This window comes from Zootoca vivipara, chromosome 6, assembly GCF_965207765.1.
Source record: "Zootoca vivipara chromosome 6, rZooViv2.hap1.1, whole genome shotgun sequence".
Classification (NCBI taxonomy): Eukaryota; Metazoa; Chordata; class Lepidosauria; order Squamata; family Lacertidae; genus Zootoca; species Zootoca vivipara.
This window is the reverse complement of record NC_142589.1, coordinates 76,937,926-76,950,306: the sequence shown is the minus strand read 5'-3', so window position 1 is coordinate 76,950,306 and position 12,381 is coordinate 76,937,926. Positions and strand designations below refer to the sequence as shown.

The window sequence follows — 12,381 nt, the reverse complement described above, 5'->3', positions numbered from 1 at the left end:
ACAGTAGCCCCTTGGTTCTCAAACGCTTTGGTACTCAAACAACTTGGAACCCAAACACTCCAGACCCGGAAGTAAACTTTCCGGTTTGCAAACGTTTGTCGGAAGCCAAACATGCTCCATTTTTAGTGTTACGCTTATGATTTGAGTGCCACACTCCCGTTTTGAGTGTCACGCTTCCAGTTTGAGTGCCACACTTCTGTTTTGAGTGTTACGCTGAGGTTTGTCTGTTTTTGCTATTTATTTTGCATTTTTGTTTTGCGGCTTTTTTGTTTTGTTTTTGTGACTGTGTTCAGCTACTGATTGATTGTGTGACAGCAGTACATTGTTTATTGCTTTCATTTTATGGATCAATTAGATAGTAAAATTCTCATTAGATAGTAAAATTCATGTTATATTGCTGTTTTAAGGGTTGTTTTTAAAAAGTCTGGAATAGATTGATCCATTTTGCATTACTTTCTATGGGAAAGCACACCTTGGTTTTGGAACGCTTTGGTTTTGGAACGGACTTCCGGAACGGATTATGTTTGAGAACCAAGGTACCACTGTATTGATAATGAATCCTAAGAATCACTGTCTAGATAATGCAAATAAAATCATTTGGGTGGTCATACATTTCTCCACAAATCTCCACTGGTACTTTTTTCAAAGACTGGTGACTATTTTTGCCTGCTCTTGTTGTCGTTCCTCGCTTTTCCGTATGTTCTTCAGACCTCGGAGCAACTCAAATGGCCTTTTCAAAGAGTAATCCAAATTGAACAGAAGGTTTGCAAAAGATTTGATCTTCTCTGCTGTGAAACTCCTCTCCTTGTTGACCAAGAAGCTTTTGAAAATATCAGGATCTCCATCAAGTTCCAGGAGGCTTTGTATATTATCTTTCCCCTTATAGTCAGCCAATTCTGACTCATGGTCGTTGTAAATTTGCAGTAATGTTTTCTTGTCTTGTGTCCCTTGTTGGTTTCTTCTGCCATTGCCCTGACTCACATTTGGGTTTGCTGCCTGGCTTTCCTCAAGTTTTCTTTGCTGTCGATTATCTTCCTCACACTGCAAAATCCAGCTCAGGCGGCAAGGCCAAGAGTTGGCAAGAACAACCCAGTCTATCACCTCTTTTATTTTTTCTCTATGTATGCCAGCAGTCTCTGGTGTCAGCTTAGAGATGGTCAGGACTGTGTTCAGCACCCTTTTCAGTTGGGCAGAATCCCCTGTGATGTACTTGTAATTCTTCAGCAGATCATGGATTAATATTTTTTCCTCGCTGTTGGCTTCTTCGTCCTTAGGGGTCATCTTTGGCACGGAGAAGGGCAAGGACACAATTCGGTCTAAGTACAAGTAGCCATTCGTGTTTTGCTTTTCTTTCTTAATACAATCCACAAGGATGCTTGGATCGGCAGCCAAGATGGAGATAAATGGGGCATCCTTGTCGGAAAGAAGTATGTTGATCGCATCCAGAACACCTACCACTTTGTCCTGTGTGCACTTGTCCAAATTGGTGATCTTCAGGACCACCCGGATCTCTCGGCCCTCCTGGAACGCCATGAATTGTAGGAACTTTGTGATTATTTTCACTTCTTCCTTCACAAAGTGCATGAAGCCTAGCTTGGCACTGAGAGTCTTTTTGTCCATTTCTGTCAGAAGTTCCTTTTTCAATGTGAAGTAGAAGTTTTTACAAGCAAGTATTAAAGGAGAAATCAATGTAAGACTCCCTGTTATAGCCACGAATCCGAAGATCTCCTGGAACACATCTTCCATTAGGTTCCTGTATGCCGCTAAAAGAATAAGCAAACCCGATACAATGGGAATGACGAGCCCCCTCCTTCCTTTAAAAACAAATTTCCCTTTCTCACTTTTCTCCATAGCTTTGCAGCCAGAGACCCTAAAAAGGCTAAAAAGAAACTTATTATTTCCTTCAATTTCATCAAGCAGCGTAGCAACAAGGCCAGCCCAAATATGGTCACATCCCACATACTCCCAGGCATCAAAATCGATGAAGATGTACTGGATAGAATTGACTTTTTCCGTGCTGTTACTTTTGATGCCTTTGGAACCGGAAACCGGGTAACAAAAAATCATGCGCAAAGCCAGCCAAAGTTGAGAACACATTCTTCCATTTATCCATCCGCACTTCCTTTTACTTTCCCTCTCTGTAACATAAAGGAAGAAGCACAACATTTGTACCAGTACAACATTTGCTGCAGGCCAGAGCACCAGGAGGGCCCTTTTGTGGTCATCCCTTAGGAACATATCAAGCTGCCTTATATTGAATCAGATCATTGGCCTATGTAGCTCAGTATTGTCTACACTGACTGGCAGCAGCTCTCCAGCATTTCAGGCAGAGGACATTCCTAGCCCTACCTGGAGATACCAGGGGTTAAACCTTGCTCTACTACTGACCCATCAGTCCTGCTCAAGGCTAGTCCCATCCAGGCCTTGCTTAATAATAATACAGTAGTGGCAACAACACAGCACAACGTAACAGGCTGTTTTTGACCAATTTGTATGTTATGTTACTTTGTATAAGGATTATGTTACATCATGTTTGTAGTATGCACAGTTTGTTTAATTTAGAGAAAAGCCATGACAAACCTAGACAGCATCTTAAAAAGCAGATACATCACCTTGCCGACACAAAGGTCCGTATAGTTTTCCCAGTAGTGATGTATGGAAGTCAGAGCTGGAACATAAAGAAGGCTGATCGCCGAAGAATTGATGCTTTTGAATTATGGTGCTGGAGGAGACTCTTGAGAGTCCCATGGACTGCAAGAAGATCAAACCTATCCATTCTGAAGGAAATCAGCCCTGAGTGCTCACTGGAAGGACAGATCGTGAAGCTGAGGCTCCAATACTTTGGCCACCTCATGAGAAGTGAAGAATCCTTGAAAAAGACCCTGATGTTGGGAAAGATGGAGGGCACTAGGAGAAGGGGACGACAGAGGACGAGATGGTTGGACAGTGTTCTCGAAGCTACAAACATGAGTTTGACCAAACTGCGGGAGGCAGTGCAAGACAGGAGTGCCTGGCATGCTCTGGTCCATGGGGTCACAAAGAGTCGGACACGACTAAATGACTAAACAACAACAAATGCACGACTGACGAAGCTCAGATGGGTGAAACAAGGTATTGTCCCAGAATCCTTGTTGTGCCATACCTTCAAGTTTTTCATCTGATCTGATATCTACATACAAGTAACGTTAGAATCCTCAAAGCAGCAGATAAGCATACCATATTGTGGTTATTGCTAATAGCCCAATTTAGGAACTGAATGGACTTTATCTCCTGACCATCCATTGGACTTTGATTTCTCTTGATGTGTTGATCTATGGAATTACACTTTGTGAGATATTATATGTTGAATTGTGTTTGAAATAGGAGTTACATAGTCAAAAACAGCCTGTTACGTTGTGTGTGTTGTTACAGGGATTGTTTTTACATAACCTAAGGTTTAGTAGTGTTTTGCATGTGCTTAATACAGTAATAATAGTGTGTGTGCTGGTCAGGGGCAGCAAAATGGGAAGGTGCGCTTGCTGAAGCTTCACTTACTGGGATTGCCTGACTGCAGTTTCTGGGTTCCAGTGGGATCTTGTGAGAGGTCTCGCGGGAACCCAGAGGCCACTCCTACTTCTTGCTTCTCCAGCAGGAGCACCACGCCTTGGAATTCTGCCACTCAAGGTGGCTGCCTCCTGCCTCAGGGGTTGGCTGGCCCTGCTGCTGGCTCACAAGCTGGTTTGGGACGGGAGGAGATCACATTATATTTAATCTGCGCTGTTATATTTTGTCTGTGTTTAGTCTGTGTACGTGTGTGGCCCATAAACAAGGGAGTAGCAGTTAGCATGTTGGACTAAGACCTGGGAGACCAATGTTCAAATTGCAGCTTAACCAGGAAGCTCACTGGGCCAGTCACTGTCGGTCAGCCTAACCTACCTCAGTGGATTGTTGTGAGCATTTTAAAATGGAGAGGGGGGGAAACCACTCTGAGTTTCTTGGAGGGAAAATAGGAGATAAACTCATAAAAAATAACTACAAGTGACTATGCCACTTTTAGAAATTATTTTTGCTTCTGTGTACTAAATACATAAACTAAATAAATAAATGTGGGTGGCGCTGTGGGTTAAACCACTGAGCCTAGGGCTTGCTGATCAGAAGATCGGCGGTTCGAATCCCCGCGATGGGGTGAGCTCCCGTTGCTCGGTCCCAGCTCCTGCCAACCTAGCAGTTCGAAAGCACATCAAAGTGCAAGTAGATAAATACCTCCAGCGGGAAGGTAAACGGCGTTTCCGTGTGCTGCTCTGGTTTGCCAGAAGCGGCTTTGTCATGCTGGCCACATGACCTGGTAGCTGTACGCCGGCTCCCTCGGCCAGTAACGCGAGATGAGTGCTGCAACCCCAGAGTCGGTCATGACTGGACCTATCCCCCCCCCTTACTAAATATTGCATTTACCTGGCACCAAACATTTGACTTCCTGGGTGCCGAATCGTCATAGAGAGGAAAGGGCCCATGTTTTGTGAATTCACAGGAGATTGTTAATGTCCGGGTTATTGGGTCAAAAGAGTCTCGCATTACAAGGGGTTGGTCTAGATGACTCCTGTGGTCCCTTCCAACTGTACAGTTCTATGAGTCTATGATTCTTTGGCGCCACACTCCTTATATCCCGCCTCCTCCCTCTCTGGGCTTTTTTCATGTGGCTTTGATGGTTGTCATGGGAACTGGTGGTACTTACCTTTCATTTCATTTTCAATTTTATCTAAGAGTCGTCTTTTGCTTCGCCCCCACGGCGCATAGAATCCCACCGTCACTGGTACCGTAACATGTCTTAGAGTGTATGCCAGGGCTTTACAGTAAATGGCTTCATCAATTTTGACTGTAGAATCATCTTTTCCTAGAAGAAATAAAGCAAAGTCGTTACTAATTTTAAAAGCAGGTGATGGGTAGCTGTAGGAGCAAAAGGAACCTGAGTGGACACAAACACATCCTATTGTCAGGGCCGGCTCTAAGGCAAGGCTGGGTGGCGCAGGGCACCAGGGCGCCATGCGGCTGCGCCCACCCGCCCGCCGCGGTGGGAAACAGGGGGGGGCACAGGAGTGATCTTTGCACCACGGCGCCCAATATGCTTAAGATGGCCCTGCCTATTGTGACCACAGCCATGAAATAAAGAGGTGGGTAAAACATGGGGCCACATTTATTTAAATTTATGTAAAATAACCCACAGCATGACTGTGCAGGAACCGAGCTGTTAACAAATCAGGTGAGGCCCATCTTGCCATGCAGAAGAGGGTGACTCTGCACCCTTCTATCGGCTCCCAACTTGAGGGTGGTCAGGAAGGCCGTGCAGGCCCACCTTGTCTTGGGACCTCACAGCTCTGAGTGTCATAGGTTAGCCACAAAGGTGATCCTTACCTAGCCAACAGGCACCACAAACCCAGAAGGCAAGTCTTGGCTTTCACCTTAAAGGTGCCTCCAGGTGCTCACCAAAACTGTGCCCTGTGAAATATCCAAAGGTACCCATGGCAGAAGAGGACAAGAAACTATTGCCCAAATCGGACACATGGACTCCATCTGGCCTGTACAGTTCTTCCGTGTGTTATAAAAATTTGTGGTTAGCCCAGTTCCCAATCAAGGACCCTTATTGGTCAGAGAAAAGCAAAACAGGAGGTAACCAGAGGAAGCAAGACTATCTGCTGATCTTTATTGGTCTGTTGCAAGCAGAGTTTCCGCCTCCCTTGCCAGGAGGTGAGGAGGAGCCGGGACCATTGCTGTGTAGCCTCTTTTAAAGGTTCAGAGGGGTTTGTCCAGTGACACTGAAGCATGCATGGAATAATGTTTTTCAACTTGTTTTTCAACCCTTTAATCATGCTACTTTGTGAATAGCTGCAAATATCGCTTCCTGGCCTGTCTGTCACATTCATGATACAGTGGTACCTCGAGTTACAAACACCTCGGGTTACAAACTCCGCTAACCCGGAAGTAGTACCTTGGGTTAAGAAATTTACCTCAGGATGAGAACAGAAATCACGGCCGCAGCAGAAGGCCCCATTAGCTAAAGTTAAACCTCAGGTTAAGAAAAGTTTCAGGTTAAGAATGGACCTCCGGAACGAATTAAGTTCGTAACCAGAGGTACCACTGTACATATTTCCATTCCCCTTTCATATTGTAACTGTCCCTGCCTCCTCCTCCTTCCCGATCCATTCTTTACTGCATACCAAAACTCCCTCCTATTCATATACAAAGGATCTTTTGGCTGGTGGGGGTTAAATTCCCCATAGACAACTCAATGACTTTCCTGTCTGTGTGACTAGCAGAGGTCAATGACAGGCACACACTCCTCTCATGTCCCTTCCCAAGCTTGCTGTTGTGATTTGGTATCTGTTTCATGCAGAAAACATCTCATTGTCAAAGGCAAGAGCCTAAATATTCCTATAACACCAGGAACACCTCACCTTAGGTGGGTGAATGGCATCGTCCTGAAGACCTGCAAGGGCAAGTTGGATTTCCCTTTTTGCCCCTTAAGGCGCTGGCCCAACACTGACAACACCAACATCAAGGCATGCCTGGATGACAGGGGCTTGGCCTTTTAGCAACCTCAAACAGCACACACACACCCTCAACTCTGCCCCCTCTGCCCCCATGCAACATGCAATGCCGTGGCTTGTGGGTAAACTCGTGCCAGGAACTATTCCTGAAATCTGGGCAATAGACATGGAAGCATGGGAACGATTGTGGAATATGGATACTGTATAAAATTTACAGCATGTTACGGTTTAAGAGAAAATTACAGTGGTACCTTGGTTTATGAACACAATTGGTTCCGGAAGTCTGTTCATAAACTGAAGCGTTCATAAACTGAAGTGAACTTTCCCATTGAAAGTAATGGAAAGTGAATGAATCCGTTCCAGATGGGTCCGCGGCGGTCGTAAACCGAAAATTCGTAAACCGAGGTGTTCATAAACCGAGCTTCCACTGTATAGGAAAATGATATATCATTGGTATCTGAGTAAACTAGCAAATCGTGTCCTCCCTCAAAGAGGGCTCGTGTTGTGGTGAGACCTGGAGACTGACCTCCTGGTTGTGGGTGGGACTATTGGATAACCACAACGCCCGATTGGTAGGTCCCTCGTTGCTGGGTGTAATCTGGCCAATGGGGTGCAGTCTAAATTGTCATGGGGCCTATTTAATCCCTTGCACATGACCCAGAGATTCTCTTTCGGCTAGTGCAAACAGAACACTCGCCTACCTCTCCCTATATTTAGGGTCATTTTGCGATTGAGCTTGCTATGCCTTTGTGTGTCGTCTGTCGTTGGGACAGGGGCACGGCAGGAATTTTTCCCACTTGGCTGATTGGCTGTTGCCATTTGGGTTTCGCATGCCCTGTAGCAAATCGTCACAGCTTGTAAGGTTGCGGATAAACACTGGTTCATGTGATAGGGATGGGAGAATGTTCTCGCCATCCCTATGTGAAGGGTATTCCGTTGAAGAAATCCAGGGACTCAACTTGGTTTGGTCAACCCCCAAAAGGGGGTTGGGCCCATGCCTGAGTCCAGGGGAGCATCTGGGGGAGTGAACAGAGTCTGTTCCCAGGCTTTTCACCTACCTCAGGTGTTCACCCTTGGCTGACCTATGATAGAGCTCTGAGTCAGTGCTACCTGCAATGGTGTAGGGAGCTAGTCGAACCAGAGCCTATGCAACCACTCACTTTGCTGTAAGCAATAAAGTTGTGGCCTAAATTCTGCCAAAAACCAAAACTAACATTTGAGTCAAATGTGTCTTTATTTAGGAGGGGAGGTCTCTGGGCCTGAAAAGGCAAAATGTATAAATTTAAATCAAACAAGTGTTGGAAATGTAAAGAGAAAGAAGGTTCTTTTTTACCATATGTGGTGGTCTTGTATTAAGGTTAAAGCTTACTGGGAAATGATATACAATGAATTGAAAAGGAGTTCAAAATAACAACACCCAGAAGCTTTTCTTTTAGGAATTATAGGGACAGAACTACTTAAATTGTAGAGAAATTTATTTATGTATGCTACCACAGCAGCAAGAATGCTACTTAACGAAGCAGAAGTCCCAGCAAAGGAAGAATGGATACAAAAACTTATGGAATACAGTGGTACCTCGGGTTAAGAACTTAATTTGTTCTGGAGGTCCGTTCTTAACCTGAAACTGTTCTTAACCTGAGATACCACTATAGCTAATGAGGCCTCCTGCTGCCGCCGCGCCACCACCGCACAATTTCTGTTCTCATCCTGAAGCAAATTTCTTAACCCAAGGTACTATTCTGGGTTAGCGGAGTCTGTAACCTGAAGCGTCTGTAACCTGAGGTACCACTGTATGCAGAAATGGCGAAACTTATTGGAAGAATAAGAAATCAAGATAACAAACTTTTTATAAAAGAATGGAAATGGTTTATTTAATATTTACAGATAAATTGCAATCAGATAAAAACATTGGCAGGATTATTGTAATAACCTGCAGTTTCAAAAGAGTATATAAAGTAGATAATAAAATGAGCAAATTGAATGAATTTGGATATGCAGAAGTTATTTAAAAACAAATTTAAGGAACCACAGAAAGAGGGGGAAGGAAGTCAAAATTTGAAATGTTTGACTGTATAAACTTGAAAAGTATGAATGAAACCTTTTTTTTTTTAAGGAACTATTCTTGAAATGGCCACAAAGGCCGACTTCTTCCAGAGCTCCATGACCCCAGCAGCCGAGCAGAAAAAAAGCACAAAAAATTGATTTAGTATTAATGGCACACCTGGATGGTCTTCCAGCAGTGGTTGACGCTCCTTGTCACTCATTTTTGTGTCCAAAAGTCTCAACTTCAGCAGCTGCTCAACTCTGTCAAGTAAATACATTGAATGAATAGGCCTCCCTCCTGGGTTGGCCTTCAGTTTGTCCAGAAGGTTGCTTTGAAGATAGACAATGGTGGTCTTTACACATACCCCTTCCCCAAACTGGGCTGCCTACAGGTACCAGCCCGCGTCACTCCCCCCCCCCCCACGCTCCTTTCTGAGTCGGCAGTTGGGGAGTGTGTTGAGCAAATGGTTGTTAATCCCTAGACAGGAGGGAACAATGGGAAGAAGAGAAAATAGAAATGATTCATAGCCTCCCTGCTCCATGTGGGGCTGCCTTCAAGGGTCCTTCCGGACGTGGACATACAATCATAGGATCATCCAGCTTCCACAAAGGAGTTGTTGGCAACGTTATATATATATATATATATATATATATATATATATATATATATATATATGATAAAACAAGGAGGATCTACAAGTTGGCATTCAGAAAAGGCAGAAATACAGCAGGGCAAGAGTTATTCACTGAGAGGAGATAATATTTAACTTCGAATCATAAAACTGTAGAGTTGGAATGGACCACCAGGGGTCATCTAGTCTAACCCCCTGCAATGCAGTAATCTCGCCTAAAGCATCCATGATACAGGGACATCCAACCTCTGCTTAGAAACCTCTCTGTTCCCCTCTCTGCTGTGCTCTGTCTGCTGCACCTTTTCAAAATATATGCTGAGTAAAACCCAAACATCACTTGAGAACTGGAACTTTGAAGTAACTAGTGCAAAGTAAATATGCGCAATCTTCCGTCACACAAAGTAAAAAACATGCTGCTTCGAAGTGAAGGATTTGTGTTGGTTTGAGGTAGGAGTTGCTAAATGATTTGGGTTGCAATCCTAAGAAGAAAATCCTAGTGAATTCTGCAGGACTTCTCAATAAACATGCTTAAGATTTTGCTCTAGTCCCTGAGCCGGAGCATCTATCTAGGTGCATAAGTCACCTCCAGATAAAAATGTTGACCTCCCCTCTTCTTTTAATCCCTTTTAAAAATCACTACTTACCTGGTAAAAAGTCAGCGTGAGCTTAGACTGAAGCTGTCTGGAGCCTTCCAGTGAAAGATATATATCTAAGCAGAGCAGCTATAACACCAGATACCAATTTTTGGCTCAGGTGGTTGCAGAATACCGTATATACTATATGGGGTGTGGCTAAACATGATACGATCTTAGGAATGGCTTTGCATCATAATGTTAGGAAGTTCGGATTACTTTCACCAAGGAGAGAACAGGTCTTGAAGTAAGCTGTTTCCCTATAAAAGTATCTCATACAGCATTAAGGGACCCATGTTGAAGATAATGCAGAAACTGTACTTAACCCCAGTTAAACTTTCACATACCGGTAGGCATAAACATACCTTCATCTAGGTCAGGCATCCCCAAACTCCGGCCCTCCAGATGTTTTGGCCTCCAGATGTTTGGTCCTGTTAGCTAGGGATCATGGGAGTTGTAGGCCAAAACATCTGGAGGGCCGCAGTTTGGGGTTGCCTGATCTAGGTGCTGGCAGGGGTGTGGGAACAAAGGCAGCTATAGGCACAAAAATTACTCAACAGCATATCACGAAATCTCCAGAGCTTGCGTTATCTAATCTGCATTTAAATGAGAATCAGGACTTGGTGGATAAAGCACAAATGGAATTTCTATTAGTGGCAACACGTGTGGTTATAATCACATTCTAGAAGGATGTAAAAGGTGTGAACTTGAATACCTGGCAAGAGGAACAAAGCACAAATATACCTTTGCAGGAGGATGGCGGAGCTTTATTTCATTTATAATTGCTCCAGAAAATCAAAGACCAGCTTGCTGCTCACCCCGTGTTTTACAGATGCATATGGTTATAAATTGTGGTGTATGTATGGGAATGCACGTTTTCATAATGCATTTTTGGAAATACATTATTATTATTATTTTAATACATGAAGATGGAAAGATTGTTGCTAACTGGCACCATGCACAGAGAAGCAATTGCCCCAGTGTTTAAGAATTGCACAGTACCTCTGGTGGAGGACACATTGTGCTCCTGGGGTAGTTTGTCCACTCTTGGCCCCCACCCTGCCCTCAGTTCTCACATTTGACTCCGAAAAGCTGTCAACATTCGATAGTGGCCACACCCTGGGAACCCTCTCGTGTGGGAAGCCATTGGTGAATTAGGAACTTCTTCTGCCGGTGGAGACAGGCTCTGGCAGAGTGGATGTGACCCACAGTGGGTCCAACCGTCAAGAAATGGAGTAAACTCTTCACAAATCTGGCCTGGAGTCCCTGAGACAGTAGGATGGCGCCTTGTGAGCCTCCTTACGGCAACTCCTGCAGCCAAGCTGGTGCCAAACATCTTGCTCTGCTTTCCTTTGGAGCCCATCAGTGAGACTGAGAAAGGGGAGTCTTGTCGTCTGGGCAGCCCAGGACCTCCAGACACACTGCCCAGACTTGTGCCCTGGGGAGGTCACTTCAGTGCTGCTAGCACAGCGGTTTGACTTCACCCAGTGGTGGAACCTTGTGGCCTCAAATTTCAGGGGCACCCTTGTTGTTGTTTAGTCGTTTAGTCGTGTCCGACTCTTCGTGACCCCATGAACCATAGCACGCCAGGCACTCCTGTCTTCCACTGCCTCCCGCAGTTTGGTCAAACTCATGTTCGTAGCTTCGAGAAACTGTCCGGGGCACCCTATGTGATGCCAAAATTAGGCACAGCCCCACCTTTCTCCTTCCATTTTACATCATGGTTGCAGTGGCCGCTTGCAGCGCCTCCAAGGCTCTTGGCAGCCAGGGACTGTTTATGTCCTATATATATGCCCTCTCTGGCTTATTCCACAGGGAGAGGAGTAGGCTTTTCTCAGGAAATCTTACATCTGAAAAGTTACTTCAGTAGCACCTTAAAGACCAACTAAGTTTATATTTTGGTATGAGCTTTCGTGTGCATGCACACTTCTTCAGATACACTAGAAACAGAAGTGTCAGACCCTATATATATACAGAGGGTGGTGGGGGTGGGTGGGAATGGGTGATGGGCTGATGGGAGTGGTAAACCTGTAGATGGCTGTTAATGGCTGCTGATGGCTGCAATTAGTCCTGGGCTGAGGTGCTAAAGAAAGCTTGATCATGCATAATCTAGTGATCTAGTGTATCTGAAGAAGTGCGCATGCACACGAAAGCTCATACCAAAATATAAACTTAGTTGGTCTTTAAGGTGCTACTGAAGGAATTTTTTTATTTTGCTTCGACTCAGACCAACACGGCTACCTACCTGTATCTGAAAAGTTGACACTTACCTAACCAATTCTACTCTGCTTCTAAGGAAAAGCCCCGCCTTCTTCGCAAGGTGTAAATGTTATTAGTGGGCTAAATAACTAGTGTGTCATTGGAGCTATTTCAACAAGCCCACTGAGTGTACAATAGGCAGGAAGGTGCAATGTAGGCAGTTATTGTTTGGAAGTGTCTGTATGAAAGCATAGAACGCGGGTGGCGCTGTGGTCTAAACCACTGAGCCTCTTGGGCTTGCCGATCAGAAGTTTGAATCCCCGTGACAGGGTGAACTCCTGTTGTTCGGTCCCT

The 12,381-nt window shown here is 44.7% G+C and overlaps 1 protein-coding gene across 2 annotated transcripts; it reads right to left on the bottom strand.

Moving 5' to 3' along the window:
* Nucleotides 1-260: 260 nt before the first annotated feature.
* LOC118086179 (NTPase KAP family P-loop domain-containing protein 1-like) lies at nt 261-11,918 on the bottom strand. Of its 2 annotated transcripts, XM_088672694.1 has the most exons (4): nt 9,841-11,918; nt 8,743-8,825; nt 4,712-4,870; nt 261-2,138 (listed from the first exon to the last, which is right to left on the bottom strand). In XM_088672694.1, the coding sequence occupies exons 2-4, from the start codon at nt 8,783-8,785 to the stop codon at nt 643-645; spliced, it is 1,698 nt and encodes a 565-aa protein (XP_088528820.1). In that variant the 5' UTR covers nt 8,786-8,825; nt 9,841-11,918; the 3' UTR covers nt 261-642. The 2 variants fall into 2 exon arrangements, with proteins under 2 accessions (XP_088528820.1, XP_034973397.3); XM_035117506.3 differs by lacking the exon at nt 9,841-11,918 and having other exon boundaries at nt 8,743-9,184.
* Between the last annotated feature and the right edge of the window lie 463 nt (nt 11,919-12,381).

What these genes read in the sequence shown, in the direction of transcription:
- LOC118086179 (XM_035117506.3), bottom strand. Translation starts at nt 8,842, where the DNA reads ATGTATTTACTTGACAGAGTTGAGCAGCTGCTGAAGTTGAGACTTTTG. An exon ending in ACTGCTGGAAGACCATCCAG is followed by an intron (nt 4,871 to 8,742) that starts GTGTGCCATTAA and finishes TATTTCTTCTAG; the next exon opens with GAAAAGATGATTCTACAGTC. An exon ending in AATTGAAAATGAAATGAAAG is followed by an intron (nt 2,139 to 4,711) that starts GTAAGTACCACC and finishes TTTATGTTACAG; the next exon opens with AGAGGGAAAGTAAAAGGAAG.